Here is a 21,793-nt window from a genome sequence, read left to right as displayed (position 1 = left end):
TCCAATGGGGCCCTGGCCACAGAGGCCCAGTGCTCAGGGGAAGGACAATGAAGAGTATTATCTCCACAGGAGATTACGTCTCACAGACTATTAGAAGACATGCTGTAAGACTTACACAATGAATAGAATCTTTATCAGCCCTTTACATCTCAAAGTTACTCATATAAAAAAGGTAAAAAATAGGGCACAAGAAAAACCTTTAGGATCAAAAATGTATTAAAAACCAATTATACCAACAGACATCAAGACTACAGATTCAGGTTACACCAGATCATGAAGTAAATTCGATCCCCATCCACACCATACTTGCCAGGTCTTCCATACTCCTGAGCCATCTCCCTATATCCTCATCCAATTCCCAGACCACAGGCTTAGGTTTTTGGTTTGGTTTCCAGTCCAACGGAGGTGGGGGCAGCTATGTGTTGATTCTTGGCACCACCCTGTGGTCATACCTAAATATTGCACCTTCTACTCAATCCCCCAAAGGGAAGGAAACACAAGTATGTAGAGGGCCCAGCCAACTTAAAATCTCAGCTCCACTTCACAGTAAGATTGTGGGCAAGCCAATTAACTGGAGGGGCCATGAGTATAACCATGTAAAGATGTGTATTCACAGAACCAAAGACTGGAATGACATGTAGAAAATAAAAACATAAAAAATAGAGGTCATTTTTTCATCTTAATATTATCATACTTTTACAATAAAAAACAGGGACTCATCAAAAGTGCTGAAAGGTGGCGAGGGAGCCTTCAAACCATTCAGAGGAACCAACTCAAATCCACTTCAGGCTGTGTGTTGAGCAGCTTAGCCCAATGCACCAGGTCATCTGAGGAGACTCAGGCACCGCCTACTGAAGAGTTCATTTCTGAACTCCCCACTGTGTTTCCCTGATCGGGGTGGGCACAGGTTGGGGATTTATCCCAGAGGCAATTATTTGCTGAGTGTGGCCCAAAGTAGAGAAAAAAGCATTATATTCTCAAGCCTCAACATCCTTACCAACAATGCTTTCCAACTGCCTCAAAGCTCTCCTAAATGAGAATACAGTTATTTCTGAACAAGGGCCTGTGGACCATGAAGAATGTCACCAAGCTCCCCCCAGAGTCAGCAGGAGCTCAGCCAAAGCACAAGTGCAATGCCCAGCTCCTCCTGCCCCGCACCTGCCGCCTCAGACTCCCCAGGTTGAGCTTAGGCCCCTACCCACTGAAAGTGTTCCCCATGTGATTCTGACACACACACCCCACAAGAACTAGATGATCTATGACATACAGCATTTAGCTAAGGCTCCCTGCCAGGCCCTCCCCTGTGTACATACAACTGTGCAGGGCACATAAAAGAAGATTTTTGAGAAACTGATATACAAACTGCATTAGCCAAAAGCTGCAGCCCCAAAAAGAAGAAATATGTAAGATTGACTTATTTCCATCCCTAGCTCCCAAACCTGATAGTGATCAGAGCCACCTGGGAACATATTTTAAAAGTCCTGCCCGGTGACCCCATGCTAGACTTCCTGAGTCAGCATCTCCAGTGTTGGGGGCTCCCAGTGACACTGCATATTCAGTCTGTGGGTGGGGAAGCTTTGCTGTTGTCTGTGCTTGTTGCCAAGGAAGTAGTCTGTGAGGGCAACAACTTAAATAATAACCGCTGGCAGATGAAAACAGAGTAAGAGCTTGGGGGAATGAGTTTAAGTCAAATGATAAAAGCTAACCCTGGTCCTGGCAGCAAGAACAGACAAAAACATATCTGGAAGTGCATCTTCTCACTCAGGATGCAACCCATCTATGCCCACAGCCTGACCAAGCAGCGCTGACCACTGCTGGACAAAGAGGCAGGAGTCAGTGACATTTGTTTCCTATGGCAAGGTTGGCAACTACCTAGCATGAATGTTGCTAGTTCCCCACTGTGCATATGATAGACATCACTAAGGAACTGCAGACTCTTTCCCAGCCCACCCAAAAAGGGCCTCGGAGCCCCCTGAATAGACTACCACTACCCAGAAATCAGAGCTGGCTGGAGAGTGAAGCCCACCTGCCCTCCCTGTCCTCAGCTTCTCTGCATATTGTGGCATCACACCAACCTCCAAGGCAATCCAAATGAGAACCCTGAGGAAATAATGTGCCTCCAAAGCAAAGCAAATTCCTTCCCTTCTCAATGATGTACCTGGAGCTTAGGGGCAAATGTGTAATGCTGTTAATTGGGATAAGGGCCATATTAATATATCTGAGCTACCCAACAAGACGAGGCCCTACACTGGATGAACTTCCTCCACAGTCTCTCCCAAATATCTCAATCTGAATTCATTATTCCCTTCACACTTGGTTAGGTCCTATTTGTGCCCAAGTCCATCAACGGACTGCAAATTTTTTGCCAGAAACCCTTGAAGCCAGTCCAAGGATGCAGACATGCATTCCTGACATGAAAGCAAAGATAAACCTATGTGGGCTGACCTCGAATATGTCAACTGGGAAGTGAATCAACAACACAGAGGTAACAAGGACTGGGGACAAGCGCCCTGATCTTTATCACCCTGAAGGGGAAAGGTTCATACGAAATGTTTGGTCTTCTGGGCCACCCAGGGCTGTCTTGGCTGCACAGCCTGGACTAGGTAAGTAGCATGTAGATGCTCACCAGGAACCCACATCACTCAAACACTGAAGGTGTGTTAGTCCTATTAAATCTTTATTTGGCACCTGGAGCTCCCAGGCCCACAATGTGCAAAGCAGTAGTATATTTTAAGAAAGCAGTAGACCTCACAATCAACAGCCAATAGCAAATGGAAACTGTGGTAGCACAAAATTAAAATGAAAAAATAATGTATGTTTTATAAGACCTGTATATCATTGACCATAGAACCGACAGAACATTTACTTCTAAGCAATGGCTCATCCATCCTGTATGATATGAAATGGTATGAAAACCAGGGAACCCACTGAGGAGCTGGCCTCGAGATACAGTTCAGTGCAGAGGAGGAGGCAGGAGAAATACGTGGGAAGGGGGAATACACGGTTTGAAAAATGGTTAAAACTTCAAAGACTGAGCTGAGAGTCTGAGCCAAATGAAGGAAAGCAGGATCCAAGGTGCGACTGCCCAGTTCCATAAAGAAGCTATGGAAAGGGCTTGACGGGAAATTCCTAGTACCAGCTAAAACAAAGGTACCTAGTTAGGGTGAACCTAGTGCCAGTGAAAGGCCAATGGCTCTCACGCTGAGAGAATAAAGAGGATGAGATATCCAGAAGTTACCCACTCTCACTTCCTAGAGTTGAAAAGAGCATTATAATTAACAGGCTATACCCTCAGTAAAAGGTGTTAAGTTCAGCTAAGGGTGCCTACCCTGAGAACTATTTCTAAATTCTAACGCCCCCAAAAAAACTAATTTTCTATGTTGTAAACTGTATGACTTATTGTAATCATCCATCATCAAACCATTGCTAAGACAAGCAACCCTAAAGGTCTTTTTGTTTCTCAAGGGAATAGCATTACCATTTCAATCAGTCTACAAAGATCAGCAATGAGTAACAAAATATAGAGAGACTGGCAGTTCTAATATGCTTCTCAATCCTGAGCATTTTATTTTCCTTTAACATCCCCCAATCCAGATAGCACCAAAGGAGACGTAATACAAATATTTCAATGTGGATATCTGCAGTTTAACAGCCTTAATAACTGTAGCTATAAAATGTTAAGAGCTAACGTATTTTGGTGGCAATTAAGAGTTATTGATATTTCTGAAATTCATTTGAGATTTTACTGTAGCTTTAGCAAAATATTGGCTCTGGAAATAATACATTGTTTTACAATCTTAACATTATTAAGAAAAACTTACTGCCATAAAATTAAACTAAACCCACATTTAAAATTCAGTCAAAATAAATTGCTCTTGATCAAAATACTGATATATTTTAAACATATTTAATATTGACCCAATTTAATTGGAAAAATATATATTGCTCCATTTATAATCAATATGTTGAGATTAACACTTTTATTAATTCCTTGCAGTAGTTAAGAAAAAGCCTGACACTGCTCACTGTTCAAGAGTACTGGGCAACATTCCTCAAACAACTTTACAGGTAATAAACATGCACAGAAACGAAAGCTGCACTGAGGGATGACGAATATATGCCACCCCTCATCTGTGCATTATTACAGAAGGTGCTACTAGAATGTGAGTGCCACAACTCTAAAGAACAGGATTTAAGTCACAGGTCCTCAAATTACTGTTTAAAAGAATTCTGACGCATCTATTTTGGAAAGATTATGGTGTCTGTAGTGTCTGGACAGGGGTTAATGAGCAGTTCTAAGTAACAAGAAAAAACACCAGGTCAACCTTCACTCACATAGGCCAATAAATATAACAAACTAGGTCTCTTCACCTTGAGAAATAAGAAAAAACTGTTGAGGATTGGGAAAAAGCCATCCCACTATCAAGTATTTTAAAAGTAATAAAGTTCCTTGTTCCCTTTGAATTCCTTACAGCTAAGTGAGCTCTAAGTCAAGGAGACTTGAAATGTGCAGCAGTAGCACAGTGCTCAGTGGGCCACCATGGGGAGGCCTGCAATGCCGATTATTTTTCCTGGCTCACAGAAAACGTGTGGCAATATGCAATTCAGACTTCGTGTTTCACATGTTCACCTTCCCTTTTATGGTGCTTGCTTTATACAGAGACAATGTCATGGAGCTAAAAGCCAAAGTCAGTCTCTAACATAAAAAACAACAGTGAAAAGAAAGGTATGCTGTGCATACAAAGTATACTTTTTGCACGATGGTAGTTTATAATTATGCAGATGACCATCTTCTCAAGACAAATGAAGGATTTACAAAAACAAGCTTATTCTTTCTATGCCAAAGCTTGTTTCAGCTTGTTTTTGAAGAAAAGTTCTCTAAAATTACTTTCCTGCTTCAAAAGGGAAAACAGAAACCCCTATCCAGTATGCATGACATAATTCACCCTTTTCTTTTTCCTGATACTTATTCTAGGATGACTGTAGATATCAAGGCGACACAGCTCACACTCAGCCCTCTGTATGCCTCTTGCCCCAGGCTTCCCTTAAGTTTTTCATCTTCGACTTGCCTCCAAATCCAAATAAAGACCTAGAAGTACATGCATTTGGGGCCAACACCATTAAGGACTCAGGGGCCCCACTGCTTCTAGCAGGTTAAGGCTGCAGAAATCCAACCTCTGCATAATCGGAGGTCTAATATATTAAGCTGGATCTAGAATGTTTACATATTAATAAACCTGTCACCTAAGATAAAGCAAACAGTACAATATATTTATAATCCCCACAGACCAACCTTAACCGCTGCTTATAATAATCTTCATCTCCATCATCTCGGTATCTTCCTACTTTCCGACCTCCTCCTCCTCCTTCTCCTATAGGAGAAGCTTCAGCTTCTTCCCCAGAACTTGGGAAAAAGTCATCATCAATCTCCTGCACTGGGACTTTCTTCTGCCGTTTCCGGCCCTTGGGCAGAGGCTTCAGCTCATAGTCAGTACCGTCTCCAGACAGGTCTGCCTCCACCCCCTCCACCTCGTCATCTTCCTCCTCCTCCTCCTCCTCTGTGGGGAAATACTCAGACTCTTCACCCTCAGAGTCTCCCTCTGCCTCTGGCCTCATGTCTGACTCCCAGGGTCTCCTTGCCTTTGGCAATCCCACTTTCCCCTGGAACTGCAAAGCCCTCTTCTGGAGTTTCTTGATGTGCTTTTTCAAACGCTCCTCTTTTTTGGACAGAACTTTGGCTTTCTTGTTTGGTTTGTTTTTACTTTGTGTTGGGGCCGGAGGCGTGACTGAGGCTGGAGCTTTTCTAGCTGGTCTTTTATTACAAGTAGCTTGCTTCTTCCTTTCAAAAGACAGTTTTGCTTGATCTGCCAAATACTTTTCGAAGCCTGATGCTTCATTGAGCATGATTTTTCTGGGCTTTTTCTCCTGTTTCTGAGGGATCTGGGTACCAAAAGGTGTCATCTGGCCAGTGCGAATGAGCTCTTCCCAGGCAGTCTCCTGGACAGGCATGAGCATGCTGCCAAGACTGGATGGCCCCGGCTCTGAAAGAACAATGGCAACGCGTTTTGCACTAGCATGAAACTTTTCAAGGGTACAAAAGAAATGCTCACTCTTTCAAGAAATATCAGGCAGCTACAAGTAACTCATATAAAAAAAAGAATCATCCATGTACTAAAGCATGTTACATACGAAGGACAGAATAAAATTTATTATAGCATCACACTATATTTAATATATTCCTGTTCAAAAAGATGACTTCTCAGTAACTTTTCTCCACAATATTTCACTATAAATATACTCTCTGCCATCCAAAAATAGGCTGATTACTCTATAAATAGTTATAAATAGTCATATTTAGCTGTGTTTCCTTATCAGCCAAGGAATAGTCCATGAGGAAGCAAGCTCTGAAGTTCTCACATCATTGCTAAAACCAGCATTCAGATGGACTTAAATTAAAGAGACAGTAAAACCGAAAACAGGCATCTCAGGGATCACCACATATCTAAATAGGAAAAACATAAATGTCAGCTCTACGCTGCCCAGCATGGCAGTTACCAGTCACCTGTAGCTATTTAAATTTAAATTACATTAAGTTAAAAACTCAGTTCCACAGCTGCACTTGCCCTTTTTCAAGTGCTCAAGAGCTACACATGACTAATAGCTACTATAATGGGCAACACAGAGAACATTTTCATCACTGCAAAAAGGTCTATTGGAGAGCAGCACTGTGTTAGATATGTGAAGTTAACTGACGTGAAGACATGAACTAAAATTGGAAGTTACACCATAAGCGTAAAGTCACCCAGAAAGTATCCCTCTTTCATTAATTGAAATTCATTTCTGGCAAAATTACCACATAATCAAAACACCAAAAGACATAAGGCTTAACAGGAAGGAATCCATATTCTAAAATCTATGACTCTTGCAGGCCAATGATACCCAGTTTTTCATTAAACTTGCACTGAAACAAAACACACATCTGAAAGTGCACAAATCATTAAGTGTAGAACTCAGTGAATATTCAGAAAATACGTACTCATAAACTAGCACCCATATCATATAACAGAAATTACTAGCACCACCAGATGAGCCCTTCAGGCTACCTCCCAGCCTCTATACCCCTCAAGATAATGATGGACCTGGACTCCTAATGTACAGACAAGTTGTGCCTGTCTCTGAATGCTACATAAGTAGAAATGTCTGTCCTGTGTCCACCTTCTTTCGTGCAACATTATGCTTTTGAGCTGCATCCTTACTGTTGAATGAAGCTGTAGTTTGTTAACTGTCACTGTTAATGCACATTTGAGTGGCTTCCAGGTTTTGGCTACTAGAAATAATGTTATGAATATTCTGATGTACATCTTTCGGTAACATATATATATATACACACACACACGTGTATATACACACACGTGTATATACGTATGTACGTATATATATAAGTATATATGTATATGTGTGTGTATATATACATATATACATATATATACACATGTACATGTATGTGTGTATATAATTATCTGAGTATACTAAGCTTTAGTAGACACTGTCAGTTTTCCAAAGTATTACCTTCCAAAGTCCCATCAACTGCGTCAGAAAGTTCCAGCTGGTGCATATTCTTGCCATTCCATGTTAGCTATTTTGGTAGATGTGTAGTGGTACCACATTATGGCTATAATTTACATTTCCCTGATGACTAACAAAATAGATGCCTTTCATGAATTTATCTTTTGGACAGTCTTTTTTGTATAGAAAGTGTTCCAGTCTTTTTCCCATTTTTCTTTGTCTATTTTTTTTAAACGACTGCTAGTTCTTTATACATCCTAGATTTGAGTCCTTTGATTCACACATGTATTGCAAATTATCTTCTCCAGCTCAGTATCTTGCCTTTACACTCTCTTAATGTTATCTTCTGATGAACAGAAGTTCTTGGTTTTATATACAGTTCATTTAACAAATCTTTTCCTTTACACTGAGTATTTTGCCTCAAGTCTCAAGTGTTGGCTGCTGTCCAGACGGAGAGATGGAACCAGGAGCTCAAAAAAAGAGCAAAGCCAGATGTCTACAGATCTGTATAAGGTACTAGTAGAACCTAGGTGGCTGCAAAAGCCATGGGGAATAGATGACCAGGGAGAGGCAGTAGAACAAGAAGAGGGCTCAGAGAAATCCTGAGAAACATCAACATTTAAGATAATGCCAGAAATAACTATGCAGAAGTAGTCAGAGGGCCAAAAAGAAAACCAGTAGAGAAGTAGGGATCCCAGAAGGAATAGAAGTGTCAGCTGCTGTAGACAGGCAAAGTGGAACAAGGATAAAAAGGGGCTCTTGGATTTGAGGAGGTAGCTAATAACTCTAGACAATGTAGCTATTAACCCTACTACCAAAGTAGTAGCTGTTAACCCTGAGAGGTAGCTATTAACCCTACTACCAAAGTTACAGTAGGAGGTGAAAGACAACAGCAGATCTGAGACAGCCAGACAGGTACAAACATCTGTTACCAATGAGAAACACAGTACCAAGCAGTTAAAAGCACTGGTCATAGGCCTAATGAATTCTGAGAGACTGAACTTTAAAACCACGTATTTTTGGGCTGGGTGCAGTGGCTCACACCTGTAATCCCAGCACTTTGGGAGGCCAAGGTGGGCAGATCACCTGACATCAGGAGTTCGAGACCAGCCTGGTTAACGTGGTGAAACCCTGTTTCTACTAAAAATACAAAAAATTAGCCAGGCGTGGTGGTGCGCACCTGAAATCCCAGCTACTTGGGAGGCTGAGGCAGGAGAATCACTTGAACCCAGGAGGGAGAGGTTGCAGTGAGCTGAGATGGTGCCACTGCACTCCAACTTGGGCAACCAGAGCAAAACTTTGTCTCAAAAATATATATATGTATTTACATTTTTCTATTGCCTCAATTAATTCTTCATAACAATTCTCATCTTACTGAATAAACTTGTAAAGCTAGTAGAAAATAGTTGCTTAGAGAATTTAATGTTAAGCAGCTTTAATCTGTATTTCAAATAGTCAATGCCTAAGCAGCCACCAACAATTTGTACACACACGCACACACACAATGACTGCAAAGATAATTTAGTTTCAGAGCTTATGAATTTTCCCAAAAGGTTTTCCAAAAGACAACTATCCAAGACAGTAATGTAAATGAAATACTGGCCACAGTATAACCTGAATGAAGATGTCTTTTCTTAAACTGACGCTTGGAAAGCCTGCCAAATACGCTCCTTAAAGACATGTGAGAGCCATTCTACAAATGGCGATTGATGATGTTGGGCTTCCAACATGTAATTTAATCACGATGCTAGTTGTCTTTATCAAATTAACAATCTAAGAATGTTTAAGATTTCCAATGTATTAAATGTAATAATAAATGTGTATCAGCAGCCTCCAATGAACTGAGTAAAAAGTTTACTTTAATTCTCTTTGAGAAGGATTTGGTTCTGCAAGTGTAAAGAATAAAATTTTCCTAAATCTGTTTTGACACTAAAGCAAAGAAATGGATTTTTCTCAAAACCCAGGCAAAGACTAAAGAGACACCCTCCACTGACTACAGGCATCAGGCATCAATTCAAGAACACAGAGAAACTGCTCCCAGCATTCTCACCTGCATCTTCCTCTAGACTGGCGTGATCTAGTTCAATTTTCACCTCTGCTCCTCCAAGGATGGCCTGGAGATGCTTTTGTTTCGCAGTGATCTTTTTTAGCTGTTGTTCCTTGAATGGTAAATATCGAAGACAGAAAATAGCAATGAAGTGATTTATTGTTAAATACAAAAGATAGCATTATGAAATTTTAAACTTTAATCCAAAGTAAAATAAAAATAAAATATACATTACATTATATAAAAATTCCATACATTACTATTACTAGAGAGCCCCATGTGAGCAACTACCACTTTTCTAGGAGTAAAGGGGCCATGAATATTCCCAGCAGATAGGCATGCCTGCACCACCATGCTCTCCTAAGGGCGGCAGACAGCCTTCTATGTGCCCGAGCCCTTAAATACATGGACACTGACCTGAAAGGTGGACTTGTTCTACTTGGTTTCCCCCTTACACACTGGGCAAAACCCTAAACTACTCTGTGTTTCCGATCTTCGGAGCCAATGGGCTATGGAAGTCAATAGGCCATAAGATAAGAAATAAAAACGCAAATGTTCAGTTGAAAAAGTTAGTCCCCTTTGATAACCTACCATATTTATGACTGTCCTTTTAGTATTCTATCTAATCAAAAAGCCTTAAGAAAAAAATATATTTTGCCATGCCTCTTCACCCTGGCCACTCCAGACTCCTCTGTCTTGTTTCCTTCCACATCACTAGAACTCAGATATGTGCCCTTGGGCTTCACTGGGAAGGCCCAATGAACTGGGCCTGTGGTACCTGGTTCATCTTCCCAAAGTTAAGAAGTTTCAACTTCAAATATGAGTATGGGACTAGGGGAAATCCTGAACATAAATGCCACATTGCAATGACTTGCAATTTGTTTTTTCTCAGTCTTTCTCTCAGCAACATCCTGTTTAAAGCACTTTCCCTCTGAATAGTCTACCTAACCATCAAAGAGCTGTTAAAGACAAGAATGCATAATTAAGTTAGACTAGGACCTGAAGTGGTCTCAAGTTTGATGCTCTATACCCTTGAAATCCCAGCCCACCAGAAGCCCAAGAAGATATCTGTGCACATCAATTTCACATGCTCCCACGAGAGACCAGATATCCCCTCTCTGATTTGGGAGGAGCCACCTGCCTTGGGCAACTGCTAGCTTTGACCTTTGGGCTTGTATTCTGGAAGCAAGTGAGAGAAGATGGGGTGGTGCAGATAACAGACTGGTGAGTGGAAAGTATAATAAAAGGAGGGCCACGTGAACTGAGTCTATGCACAGCCCTGCCCCTGGAGAGTTTAAAGAAAAGATGCAAGGACTCTACTCACTGCAGCGAATCAACTGTAAGCACAAGGACATCTGTTAGTCATCTGGGATGGCAGAACTGAAAAGGTTACAACTAGTCATTCCCATCTATTGCAATATATTTTCACAAAGGGGTACATAAATCCTAAAAAATGTTTCAAACCTCACAAAGCTGTACATAAATCCTTAAAAAAAGTTTCAAACTTCATAAAAATAATATCCGAAGTAACAAATATTCCCTACCCTTAAGTTTTCCAAAGCTAAGTACAGCTCCAGTGTGGCTGGATGCTGACTGTACCACCCAAGGTGGGAAGAAGGGCCAGGCTCTCGCAACAGTGAGCAAAGGTGTGTGAGGGTCAACGGCTGCACTGCCAGGAAACAGAGTGGAGACAATCAGAGGAAGCAAGGCTGAAGTAGAAAAGAATTCACACAAGACCAGGACACTGAGGTCAGTGTGACCCTAAGCCGGGCCAAAGAAATGGTGATGCAGGAAGACTAGGGAAGTGCACCCAAGTGAGGCAAGCAACACCAAAAAGGAACTTTTCTCAAATACACAGATGGTCTCCAACTTACCAAGTTCTGACTTGCAATTTTTCAACTTTGTGATGGGTTTATCAGGGCATAACCCCATTATAAACTGAGGAGGCTCTGGACTTAACTACGGTTTGACTTACAATATTTTGACTTTAAGATAGGTTTTTCAGTGTATTAAATGCATTTTTGACTAACAATATTTCCAATTTACGATGAGTTTGTCGGGATGTAACCCTGCCGTAAATCAAGGAGCAACTGTGTATGTATGGATGTGTGTATGGATGGATGTGTGTGTATATGTATCTGTGTTTTTTTAAATGCAATAGAATGGGATGTCAAAGGGAAACAGCAGAAAGATTAAACATAAAAAAGAAACCCAAAATTTCTCTACTGTAATTATAAGTATTTGCTTCACATCTTATAAGTGCTTTTTAAAATACTTCCTAAATTAAGTGGGCCTAAATGATGACTTTTTCAAAAATGCAATACTGAATATGTTATTCTGAATCACCTTATTATACTTCTGTCGTTTTACAGAATCTAGTTTCCTGTTGATGTCTCTGCTGGTGGCAGCTTGAGGGCTAAGCTGTTCAATAATTTTATTGATTTGCCTTAGTGATGTCGTACATGACCTGAAAAATAAGATAAATTGTCTATTTTCCACTCTGATAACATTTTTATAGCATAATATAAAGAGAAAAATGCTAAAAACACATCCCTTTTACTTCTTATTAACTAAAAGATAAAAGAAACTAAACCAGAATACATACCCTTATTTGCCACAAATAAAACTTGTAGGATCATTAGAGGTTTAAGATGACTGCTAGTGTTTTCTTTTATCTAGCGGATTTAGATCAGCTCATTCCCATTTGTAAGCTGCTTCATTCATTCTACAAGCATTATTTAAGTGCCTACTTTATTCAAGACACTATGCTAGAATAATGTGCAATAAGTTGTTCTTTTACATGAAAAAATGCATACATGGGCTTTTTAACCCTGTTGCGGAAGCCAAAGTTTGGAAGCATCCTAAAAATGCTTAAACATTTTCTTATATAAATCACATATCTGCGACAATATTTTTCTTCTACATAAACGGAAGATTCACTTACTATAGCATTAAACTTTGTGGTGCAAAGAAAACAAATCAATTTAAAATAAATTACTCCTAAAATAGACACCATAGAATTGTAGCTTCCAATTTTCAAAACACAAATTCAATCTTCTTGATGCTTGTGTAATTTGCTGTTTGCATCCTCTGTGGATTACAGGATAAACAATGCATATTACTGGCTGAGATACCACATGCCACCAGCCATCTAGCATCACTCTGCATGGAGACCCCACAACTTTCCTCTGTCACCTCTGTAGAAAGAGGACACATTTCCAAGATCAAATGTAAAAGTATCATTATAAAGAGTTGAGGTCCTCAACACTCAGACTATAACCATGAATGTGCACCTGCTCCTGAGGAGACCAAAAGAACACACCAGGGAATGGTTAGCAGAAAACATGTCTTTGCAGTACCAACAGCCACATTTATGACAGCTCCACACTCCACCCTCCCCAGCTATCCTCTGCGACACTGCTCCATCCTCCATCCAGTTCAGCCCTTGCCTTCTTTCTTGCTTACCTGACACTGCCCAGAACACTGCCCAACAGGGGGCCAAGCAGCAATGATAAGTGAGCTCAACACCTCCCACTTCCCCTCTCCTGTCCTCACCTCCTACCCTGGCTCAGGTCTACAGTTTCCCCTATTTCTAGAATGCAAATCTGAAAAATTGCCCAAGGACTGAACACTAAGTTTGGGGACAGCAAGCTAGAAAGAAACTACTGCACAGAGAAAAATGTGAAGGTGGCGGAATGTATTCCTGGCATCTCGAATAGGAAACACCCGAATTTTAGGTGCACTTCTCCTGAGATCACTTTGTGTACATGCTGGTGAACAGCCCTTCTCTTCTGGACATTATGCATGCAACTGGCTTTCATGAGCTGGACGGAGACTCTAACTACCATGTACAATGCCACACCTGAGGGGAAGGGCTAGGGCTCAAAGATGAGGCTGAGGATTGCCCTTACTGACTCTGTTCTCCAAATAAAAGACTCTACACATCTCCTAAACTTCTGGAATACTAGAGCTCTCCATTACCTGAATATCCCCGTCATGTTTAACCACAACTTTTAAAGGAAGAAGACGGGCTGCACTCACGTGAGGTCATCCAGGACCGACCGATACTCCTTCTCTACGTCAGCGAGCTGGGAGGTACGGCTGGCCTCATGGATGGCATTGTCCACCTGCCGAAGCACACCCTGTTCCAGCACATCCTGGTCATAGACGTCCACACCCAAACCCTGCAGCTCAAGGGCCTGGGCGCTAGGCTCCACCGCCTGGATCTGATGTCGGTTGATATGCAGCAGGGCTGGCCCTCTCCTCGGAGCTGCTGATGCGCACCCCTCGGCAGAGGTGGACAGTCCGTCACCCACGGAACTAAAGGGCAGGTATTCTTCCACCTCCCCATCACCACCACTTTCTTGCTTGATTGCCATTTCTTCATTATTACTGACAGGTTGACTCTGTAAATAGTCTTGCTGCTGAGTTTGACTTGAGTGGGGGATTCCCTCATTTGGCATTCTCTACAGACTATCTAAAAGGAAAAAAAATTTATAAGCCTTTTCGTTATGTAGGATTCATTGTAGTTCTTAAATATTTTATAATTAAAGCAGACCAATTTCTAAAAAGATCAAGTAATAATCTTCCAACTATATAAATTCAAGTGTCCAAGTATTAATTCACTAAAAAGGGACAAACAATATATCTTCTTGAGTTCTGATAATACATAAAAAAAATTAACCAGAAATAGAAAAGCAGTGTCATCAACAAAGAACATTTAGGCAGCCAGCTAAGAAAGCTGGCCACCAAAATCCTGGGGTGATGGCCATGGAATATTCTTCAAAACAGTTGAAGTCATTTGGCTGCTGTTTTCCAAGTTAGCATCTTCATTTCATTATGACACAAATGATTTATATTATAGTGGCAAGATCAACTGTAATGCATAGGAAACAGTGATGTTAGGAAAGAGCTTCTGTGTGAATCTGAGACTAGAAACTCCTAGGCTGAACACCTATCCAGTAAGTAGGAGCTCTGAACAAATCAGAAGCTCAGCAGATTAATTAGGCAAGGCACATGGCTCACTCCTATAATCCCAGCACTTTGGGAAGCCAAAGCAGGAGGACAGAGACCAGCCAGGGAAACAGCAAGCTCAGGACTTCGAGATCAGCCTGGGAAAGATAATGAGGCCTTGTCTCTACTAAAAATTTAAAAAATTAGCCAGGCCTGGTGGTGTGCACCTATAGTCCCAGCTACTCAAGGGGCTGAGGCAGGAGGATCACTTGAGCCTGGCAGACGGAGGCTGCAGTGAGCCATGATTGCACAACTGCACTCTAGCCTGGGCAAAAGAGCAAGACTATGTAAAATAAATCAGAAGTTTTTTTAAAAGATTAATTAAAATATTCTCGAAAATAGGCTGGGCACAGTGGGTCACATCTATGATCCCAACACTTTGGGAGGCTGAGGCGGGCAGATCACTTGAGGTCAGGAGTTTGAGACCAGCCTGGCCAATATGGTGAAACCCCATCTCTACTAAAAATACAATAATTGGCTGGGCATGGTGGCGGGCACCTGTAATCCCAGCTACTTGGGACGCTGAAGCAGGAGAATCACTTAAACCCAGGAGGCGGAAGTTGCAGTGAGCTGAGATCTAGCCACTGCATTCCAGCATAGGCAAGAGTGAGACTCAATCTCAAAAAAAAAAAAACAAAAAAACCTCAAAAATAACTCCATTTTAATACATAGTATAATTTCTCACCCATCAGGCTGGCAAGAATGTAAAGCCTGATACATCCAATACAGACAAGGAGAATGATCCCCTCCCCCTCACACGCAGCTGCTGAGAATATAAATTAGTAAAGCCCTTTGGGGGGACAACTTAGCAATAGCTATTAAAATTTTAAACGCACATGACCTTTGTCAAGCAATTCTAGATATTTATTCCAGAGAATTATTCCAGAGAACTAGTCAAACACAGATGCAAGGATGTTTACTGGAGCACATTTTTAATAGTTTAATGTAGCTACTAAGTATATTCTGTAGTACTGATACAAAAGCCATGTTAAGTGAAAAAATTCATGGTATGAATGCACTTATGTTGAAAGAAGTATGTATCCTGCACACAGAATGATCTGGCAGGATACAAACTAAGCCTGCAAGTCAGGAGGGGGGAAGAGAAAGCACAGGGAAAAATAAGGGGGAACTTTCACATTGTACTCCACATACTCAGGACCTGCTGCTTTAAGGAGAATATATTCACTATATTACCCATACAACTATCACACCTAATAAATATATTAAAAAGCAACACAATAACCAAAAACCAGTCTTGCTTTTTGTTTATCTGTGAATATACTAAGACTTCTTTGAGCACTGTCACTTTTCTGTTAAATGACAAGTTCCCCCAATGGGTCCCACTCATTCCTTATTAAATAAAATAAGCCCAGCAATAAAGCACTGGCATACAAAGATTTTAGCACCATCTACACCCGAGTGGCTATCCACTGGAGAAGCAGCATGTCAGTAACAACAGAGCAGGGCAGGTCAGCTAGCCCAGGACACGGACAAGAGGTCACATGAGCATTGAGGGACCTATATATGGTGTCTGGAGCCCAAGAAATATCACGGAGGAACTGAGATTTGAACACATGCACCGTGCATGGTCTGATAAATAGGAGGTGCTCAATATCTGCTGAAAGGAAGTGAGGTTCAGAGCTAAGTCTAATAAAAAGTTTGGTCTGGACAAATGAGTCATAAATTCAGTCACAAAAATGAGACTCTCAAAGAGGAAGCAGATGGGAAGCAGGACTGGCAAGCAGCTTACATGTAATCAGTACCATGTGCAGCATGCAGTCAGAAATGCACAGCTGAGCTCAAGGGAAAGTCTGGGTGATACGTGGACACATCAGCAGAGTGAGCAGTTTCAGGGTTCTTAAGGCTCTGACAGGTACCGAAGGTCATTTTGGAGGGTCCGAGGAGGCTAACATCAGAAAGGTTAAAAAGTGAACAACACAGTGAGAAAGTTCCTCCTTTTGGGGCCTGCTGATTATTTTCAAGAGGAAGGCTCAGCTCACCTCACTTTCCAACAGAGGGAACAGGATTCCAGCTCAGAGTCTCTGTACTAGCTGGCAGTTAACAATTCTGTTTTCATTTTTCTTATTGGTACACACATGAGGATTTCTTTTTAAGAGAAAAAGAATGCCAATTCAACCAAAAATATTAAGTAACCTTTTTTTATTTTTGTAAAATAAATAATATCAAAAAGTACTAGTATTGTAGTGCAAAGACAAGGTTAAAAATAATAAAGTTTGGGGAAAACTTCTAATAATAAAAAAGGAGGAAGAGAGTCCAGTGAATTGGAAAGGGCTGAGTGAATTTGGATACTAAGAGGTCACCATTTACCCTGGTAAAAGAAGTTTCAGGCCAGGCTCAGCGGCTCACACCTGTAATCCCAGCACTTTGGGAGGCCGAGGTGGGTGGATCACCTGAGGTCAGGAGTTCATGACCAGCCTGACCCAACACGGTGAAGCCCCACCTCTACTAAAAATACAAAACTTAGCCGGGCGTGGTGGTGCATGCCTGTAATCCCTGCTACTCAGGAGGCTGAGGCACGAGAATCCCTTGAACCCGGGAGGCAGAGGTTGCAGTGAGCTGAGAGCGCACCATTGCACTACAGCCTGGGCAACAAGAGCAAAACTGTCTCCAAAAAAAAAGTTTCAGTGGAGGATGGGGTCAAAAACCAGACTGTAGTGGTTGAAATGTAGTTGGTGTGAAAGGAGCAGATGAGAAAATGGAGGCCACAAGGGAGTGGCCTGTCCTTTAAGGAGCTTGCCTGTGGCAAGGAGACAGCTAGAGTGATAAATAATGGATTTGTTGGGGGTGGGGAAAGAACTAGGGCAAGAAAAACTAGAGCATGTAATGACTGGAGGGAGACAGAGGAGATAACTCACACAGAAAGGTGTACCAAAAGAGACAGCAAAAGTGGAAGGTCCTGAGCAGAAAGGAACAGGAGGCACAACACATCTTTCTCGGACTCTGGCAGAAGGAGGAATCCTGATGGATCTAAATTTGCAGGTGGAGAGGAGGGAAGCTGAAGTGGATCATAGACAAAATATCCCACAAAGTAGCAAGTTGGGCAGTTCCTGGGTCAGGAGACAAAGTTGGCACAGGGGCTGAAGACTGAGTCTGGAATAAATGTCCTGTACAAGAGAACAGGGAGTTGACAGGGAACAAACACTGATGATTGCTGTGGAGGACCTACCTGAGGATCCCCGCCCCCAGCCCCGCAGAGCCATGGACTGCTAACAATCTCCAGGGCTGTACAATCTCCTCCTTCAGCAATTAGCAGTCCTGGGGGAAATGTCACTATTGAGGATTTTCAGAGCAGAAATGGTACAGCAAAAGGGTCATGGGGTTGAAGATGCTGAGAAGAGTGGCTGAAGTAACTGACTTCAGGGTCCAAGCTGAGTAGGTTTAAAAAAAAAAACAAAAACAAAAACAGAAGGGGCCTGGAAATGGGAGAAAGATGTCAAGAAGCCATTTAGTGTCTGGCAATGGCCAGAAAACCAAGTCTTCTGGGAGTGAGAGTTGGAAACCAGAAGGCTCTTATCACGTTAAAGAATTTCAGAAGTGAAATAAATCATACATTTAACAAATAGTTACTGACAGTCAATTACACCAGGCAATGTACTAGGTTAACTAATTCCTGTCCTCATAGAGCTTAGAATCTCATGAAAAAAACAGATATTTAAAATCCATATATATATATATACACACACGTACACAATAGCGATTTCTTGGACACAATATTAAAAATAGAAGGGCAGTTGACTGATACTAGTTTCAACGCTTGAAAATAAAAGCAGATACACAGTGGTTCCCAACTTTTGAGACACATACAAGTATAATTGTGGTGACTGCTGTTAGGAAAGTACAAGGCTTTCTGACAAAATGAGAGAAACCAAACTGAAATTATGGAGGTAGATGTGGGAGGAGGCCTCTCTGATAAAGTGACATCTGAGGACTCAGTCAGATCGAAAGTAAAGTGAACGTCTTGCAAGGAAACAACGAGTATAATTTTTTTTTTTTTTTTTTTTTTGAGACAGAATTTCGCTCCTGTTGCCCAGGCTGGAGGGCAACCTCTGCCAGGCTCCACCAGGCTCACTGCAACCTCTGCCTCCCGGGTTCAAACGATTCTCCTGCCTCAGCCTCCCGAGAGCTGGGATTACAGGCATGTGCCACCACGCCTGGCTAATTTTTTGTATTTAGTAAACACAGGGTTTCACCATGTTGGTCAGGCTGGTCTCGAACTCCTGACCTCAGGTGATCCACCTACCTCGGCCTCCCAACAACGTGTGTAACTTTTATCACTAGAAAGAGCTGATGCATTTGTGAAAAAGGAAGAAGGCTAGAACACCGAATTTTTTACTTTATTTTTGACTTTGAGTTAAGAAGAGCCAAGAAGGGCTCCATTCATGGCCTAAGTCTTGCAGAGTATCTTCTAAGGCTTAATCATCTGGGACGCTAGTATCTTCATCGTCCTTCCCCCAGCACTGGGGCTCCCGCAGCCAGGGGAGAGCTGGGTCTGGTTTGGAGAGTTGGTCGGACACAGGCACAGTTCTGAGAGGGGACAGGCAAGGGCCAGATCACACAAGGCCTGGGAAAACACGAGCATGGATTCCACTCCCAGTGCAATGGAATGACTCTGAAAATTGTTAAGTAGGGTGATGATGGCATGACCTACTTTATGCCAGAGACCACTTGCACAACTGTGCGGATAACGGATTGGAGGAGACAGAGCAACAAGAATATGATGGGAAAAGTGGAGGAGAAAAGCAAGGGCAGCCTGTCACAGGATGACAGCAGTGAAGACGCTGCGTGGAAGTCACGTAACAGCAGCATTTACAGGCGGCCTGCCCCATCCGCCCACACTCTACTAACTTGACTCTATCAACGCCCAAAACCTCGGACGTACCTCTAGCCCGACTCTCTTTAAAATAACAGCTCCAGCATTTTAATCGAGATCAAAAAGGACCCAGCTGACCCAGCGCGCAGGGGCCTTACACAAAGTCGGAGAAGTAGCTGAGTTTCTGGTCAGCCAGGGACTCGGGCCGCCTCAGGTGAAAGCTCCGCGGCGCTACTTCCGGTCTCAGGCTAGGCGGCCGGAAGCGGGCGCCTGGCCCTAAGACCGCTACAAACAGCCCTAGCTGACAGGCTCAATCACCACCGCGAGGCCAAGGTGCGGGGCCGCGGCCGCCCGAGGAGCCTGAGCCGGGCCCCGACATCCACTGCCCGACATTGGGCCGGGCCCCCCGAACACTCACCCAGGGCTGCGTGGCCGCCCACACGGAAACGAAGACTCTGCCGCTGCCACTGGCGCTGCTGCCGCCGCCAGCCGCCCGGGAACCCGGCTAGACGGGCCGTGGCGCTGCGCCCTCAGCTCAACCGTAGACACCGCCCCCAACAGGGACTCCGACTCCTGCTGGCGCGAGGTGGCTCGCGGCGCATGCGCCTGGCTCAGCGCTTGTTTTTAAGCACGGGCAAGACCACGTGGTTTGGAGGGACGCGCTCAGCCGCGCCTTTGTCCTTGCGTGCGAGCAGGGCCAGAACGCTGTCTCTGCTGCATGTCAGCTGGGCGGCTTGCGGAGGACGCTTCGCCCCTAGCGAAAAATACCCTGCTAGTAAGGCAGTTATGAAAGTTAAGACATATTTCCACGTAGAGGGGGATGCGGGTGTGCCATGCGAATGTAAATCCTCATAATTAACCTTGGACCCTGCGGAGAAAGTCCGCTTGGGCAGGGGAGTTAGCCCCAGGCTGTGACCTCTCCTGTCATCTGGCACAGCTTAACACGGGAAGGATAGAAAGCGGTCTGCTTCTCTCTTCCCCCTCCGCCACGCGCGCGCCTGGGCGCAGTGAGTGCCTACAGAGCCTGCTTACATGTGTACATTGCATTACATCCAGCGTTTAGTATCCGTCCTCAGATCTCAGAGGTAGGCAGGGTTTCGAGGTAGGCAAGGATTTTACCGTGGAGCGTTTGAAAAAAGATGTCCACACAGAGGTTCAGAACAAAGGGAAGAAGTTGAGCTTCGCCTGGGGAAAGAAGCAGCCCACGATGCATGGTGGCTGTACCAGACAGAGCTTCTCAGCTCAGGATCGGCGCTAGGAGAAGGTGGACGTTCCAGGGCCCCGAGGCAGGATGTCCTCTGGGAGCGCAGTGACTGCGGGTCACTACCTGGGAAGTGCCGTCCTCACTTGGAAGCCTGAAGTCGGACAATAGGGAAGTGGGGTCGGAAAGCGGCCCCAACCCACAATGTAACTTGTTTTTGTTGGTGGTAGTGGGTTTTTTTGTTTGTTTTTTGTTTTTGTTTTTGAGACGGAGTTTTGCTCTTGTCGCCCAGGATGGAGTACAATGGCGCGATCTTGGCTCACTGCAACCTCTGCCTCCCAGGTTCAAGTGATTCTCCTGCCTCAGCCTCTTGAGTAGCTGAGACTACACGCGCCCGCCACCATGCCCAGCTAATTTTTGTATTTTTAGTAGAGACAGGGCTTCGCCATGTTAACCAAGCTGTCCTCAAACTCCACCCACCTCGGCCTCCCACAGTGCTGGGATTACAGGCGTGAGCCAACACACCCAGCCTGTAACTTGTTTTTTTTAAAGAAGAAAGAATTTGGTGATTTCTTGGATAAAATATTAAGAATAGAAGGGCAGTTGATTGACATTAGTTTCAATGCTTGAAAGTAAAAGCAGATATATAGTGGTTCCCAACTTTTGAGACTGAGGTTCCCTTTGCAGTGTACTATTTTGGAGACCCTTCCTATATCAGAATTTGGACAGGAAAAAGATGATCCACTCAATAGGGGAAGTTGAGAGTTATTATTTACAAAGACGTGGGCAAGGTTCAGGAAAACAACTCAGGGTGATACAACTGGAGCTATTAAGGGCCGAATTGTGTCCCCTCCCCAAAACTCATGCTGAAGTCCTAACCCCCCACCCCCCACCCCCCAGGACCTCAGAATGTGGCTGTATTTGAAGATAGGGTCTTAAATGAGGAATTTAGTTAAACGAGGTCCCAAGTTATTTAGCAAGTCGTCCAACCCCTTTTATTCTCCTGCCCCATCTAATTTTTCTGCATCATTTGTGTCCGTCACTCCCTGGGTGCCTATGCTCAGGATTTAGGGAACGACTTACTCTTCTCCCAGGAAGGATGTGCTGCAATTGGCTCCTATGGCCTAGTAAGCAT

The 21,793-nt window shown here is 43.2% G+C and overlaps 1 protein-coding gene across 2 annotated transcripts in view; it reads right to left on the bottom strand.

Moving 5' to 3' along the window:
- ERCC6 (ERCC excision repair 6, chromatin remodeling factor) overlaps nucleotides 1–20,057 on the bottom strand; it is an 80,642-nt gene extending 60,585 nt beyond the window's left edge. For both annotated transcript variants that reach the window (XM_025397858.1, XM_025397859.1), the window contains exons 1-5: nucleotides 19,876–20,057; nucleotides 13,655–14,090; nucleotides 11,960–12,080; nucleotides 9,617–9,725; nucleotides 5,294–6,041 (exon numbers count right to left, since the gene is read on the bottom strand). In XM_025397858.1, coding sequence (XP_025253643.1) covers nucleotides 5,294–6,041; nucleotides 9,617–9,725; nucleotides 11,960–12,080; nucleotides 13,655–14,076 — 1,400 coding nt within the window. In that variant the 5' untranslated portion in view covers nucleotides 14,077–14,090; nucleotides 19,876–20,057. The remainder of the gene's footprint in view (nucleotides 1–5,293; nucleotides 6,042–9,616; nucleotides 9,726–11,959; nucleotides 12,081–13,654; nucleotides 14,091–19,875) is intronic.
- Between the last annotated feature and the right edge of the window lie 1,736 nt (nucleotides 20,058–21,793).

The sequence above is a fragment of the Theropithecus gelada genome, chromosome 9, assembly GCF_003255815.1.
Source record: "Theropithecus gelada isolate Dixy chromosome 9, Tgel_1.0, whole genome shotgun sequence".
Taxonomy (NCBI): domain Eukaryota; kingdom Metazoa; phylum Chordata; class Mammalia; order Primates; family Cercopithecidae; genus Theropithecus; species Theropithecus gelada.
This window is presented reverse-complemented; position numbering and strand designations above follow the sequence as displayed.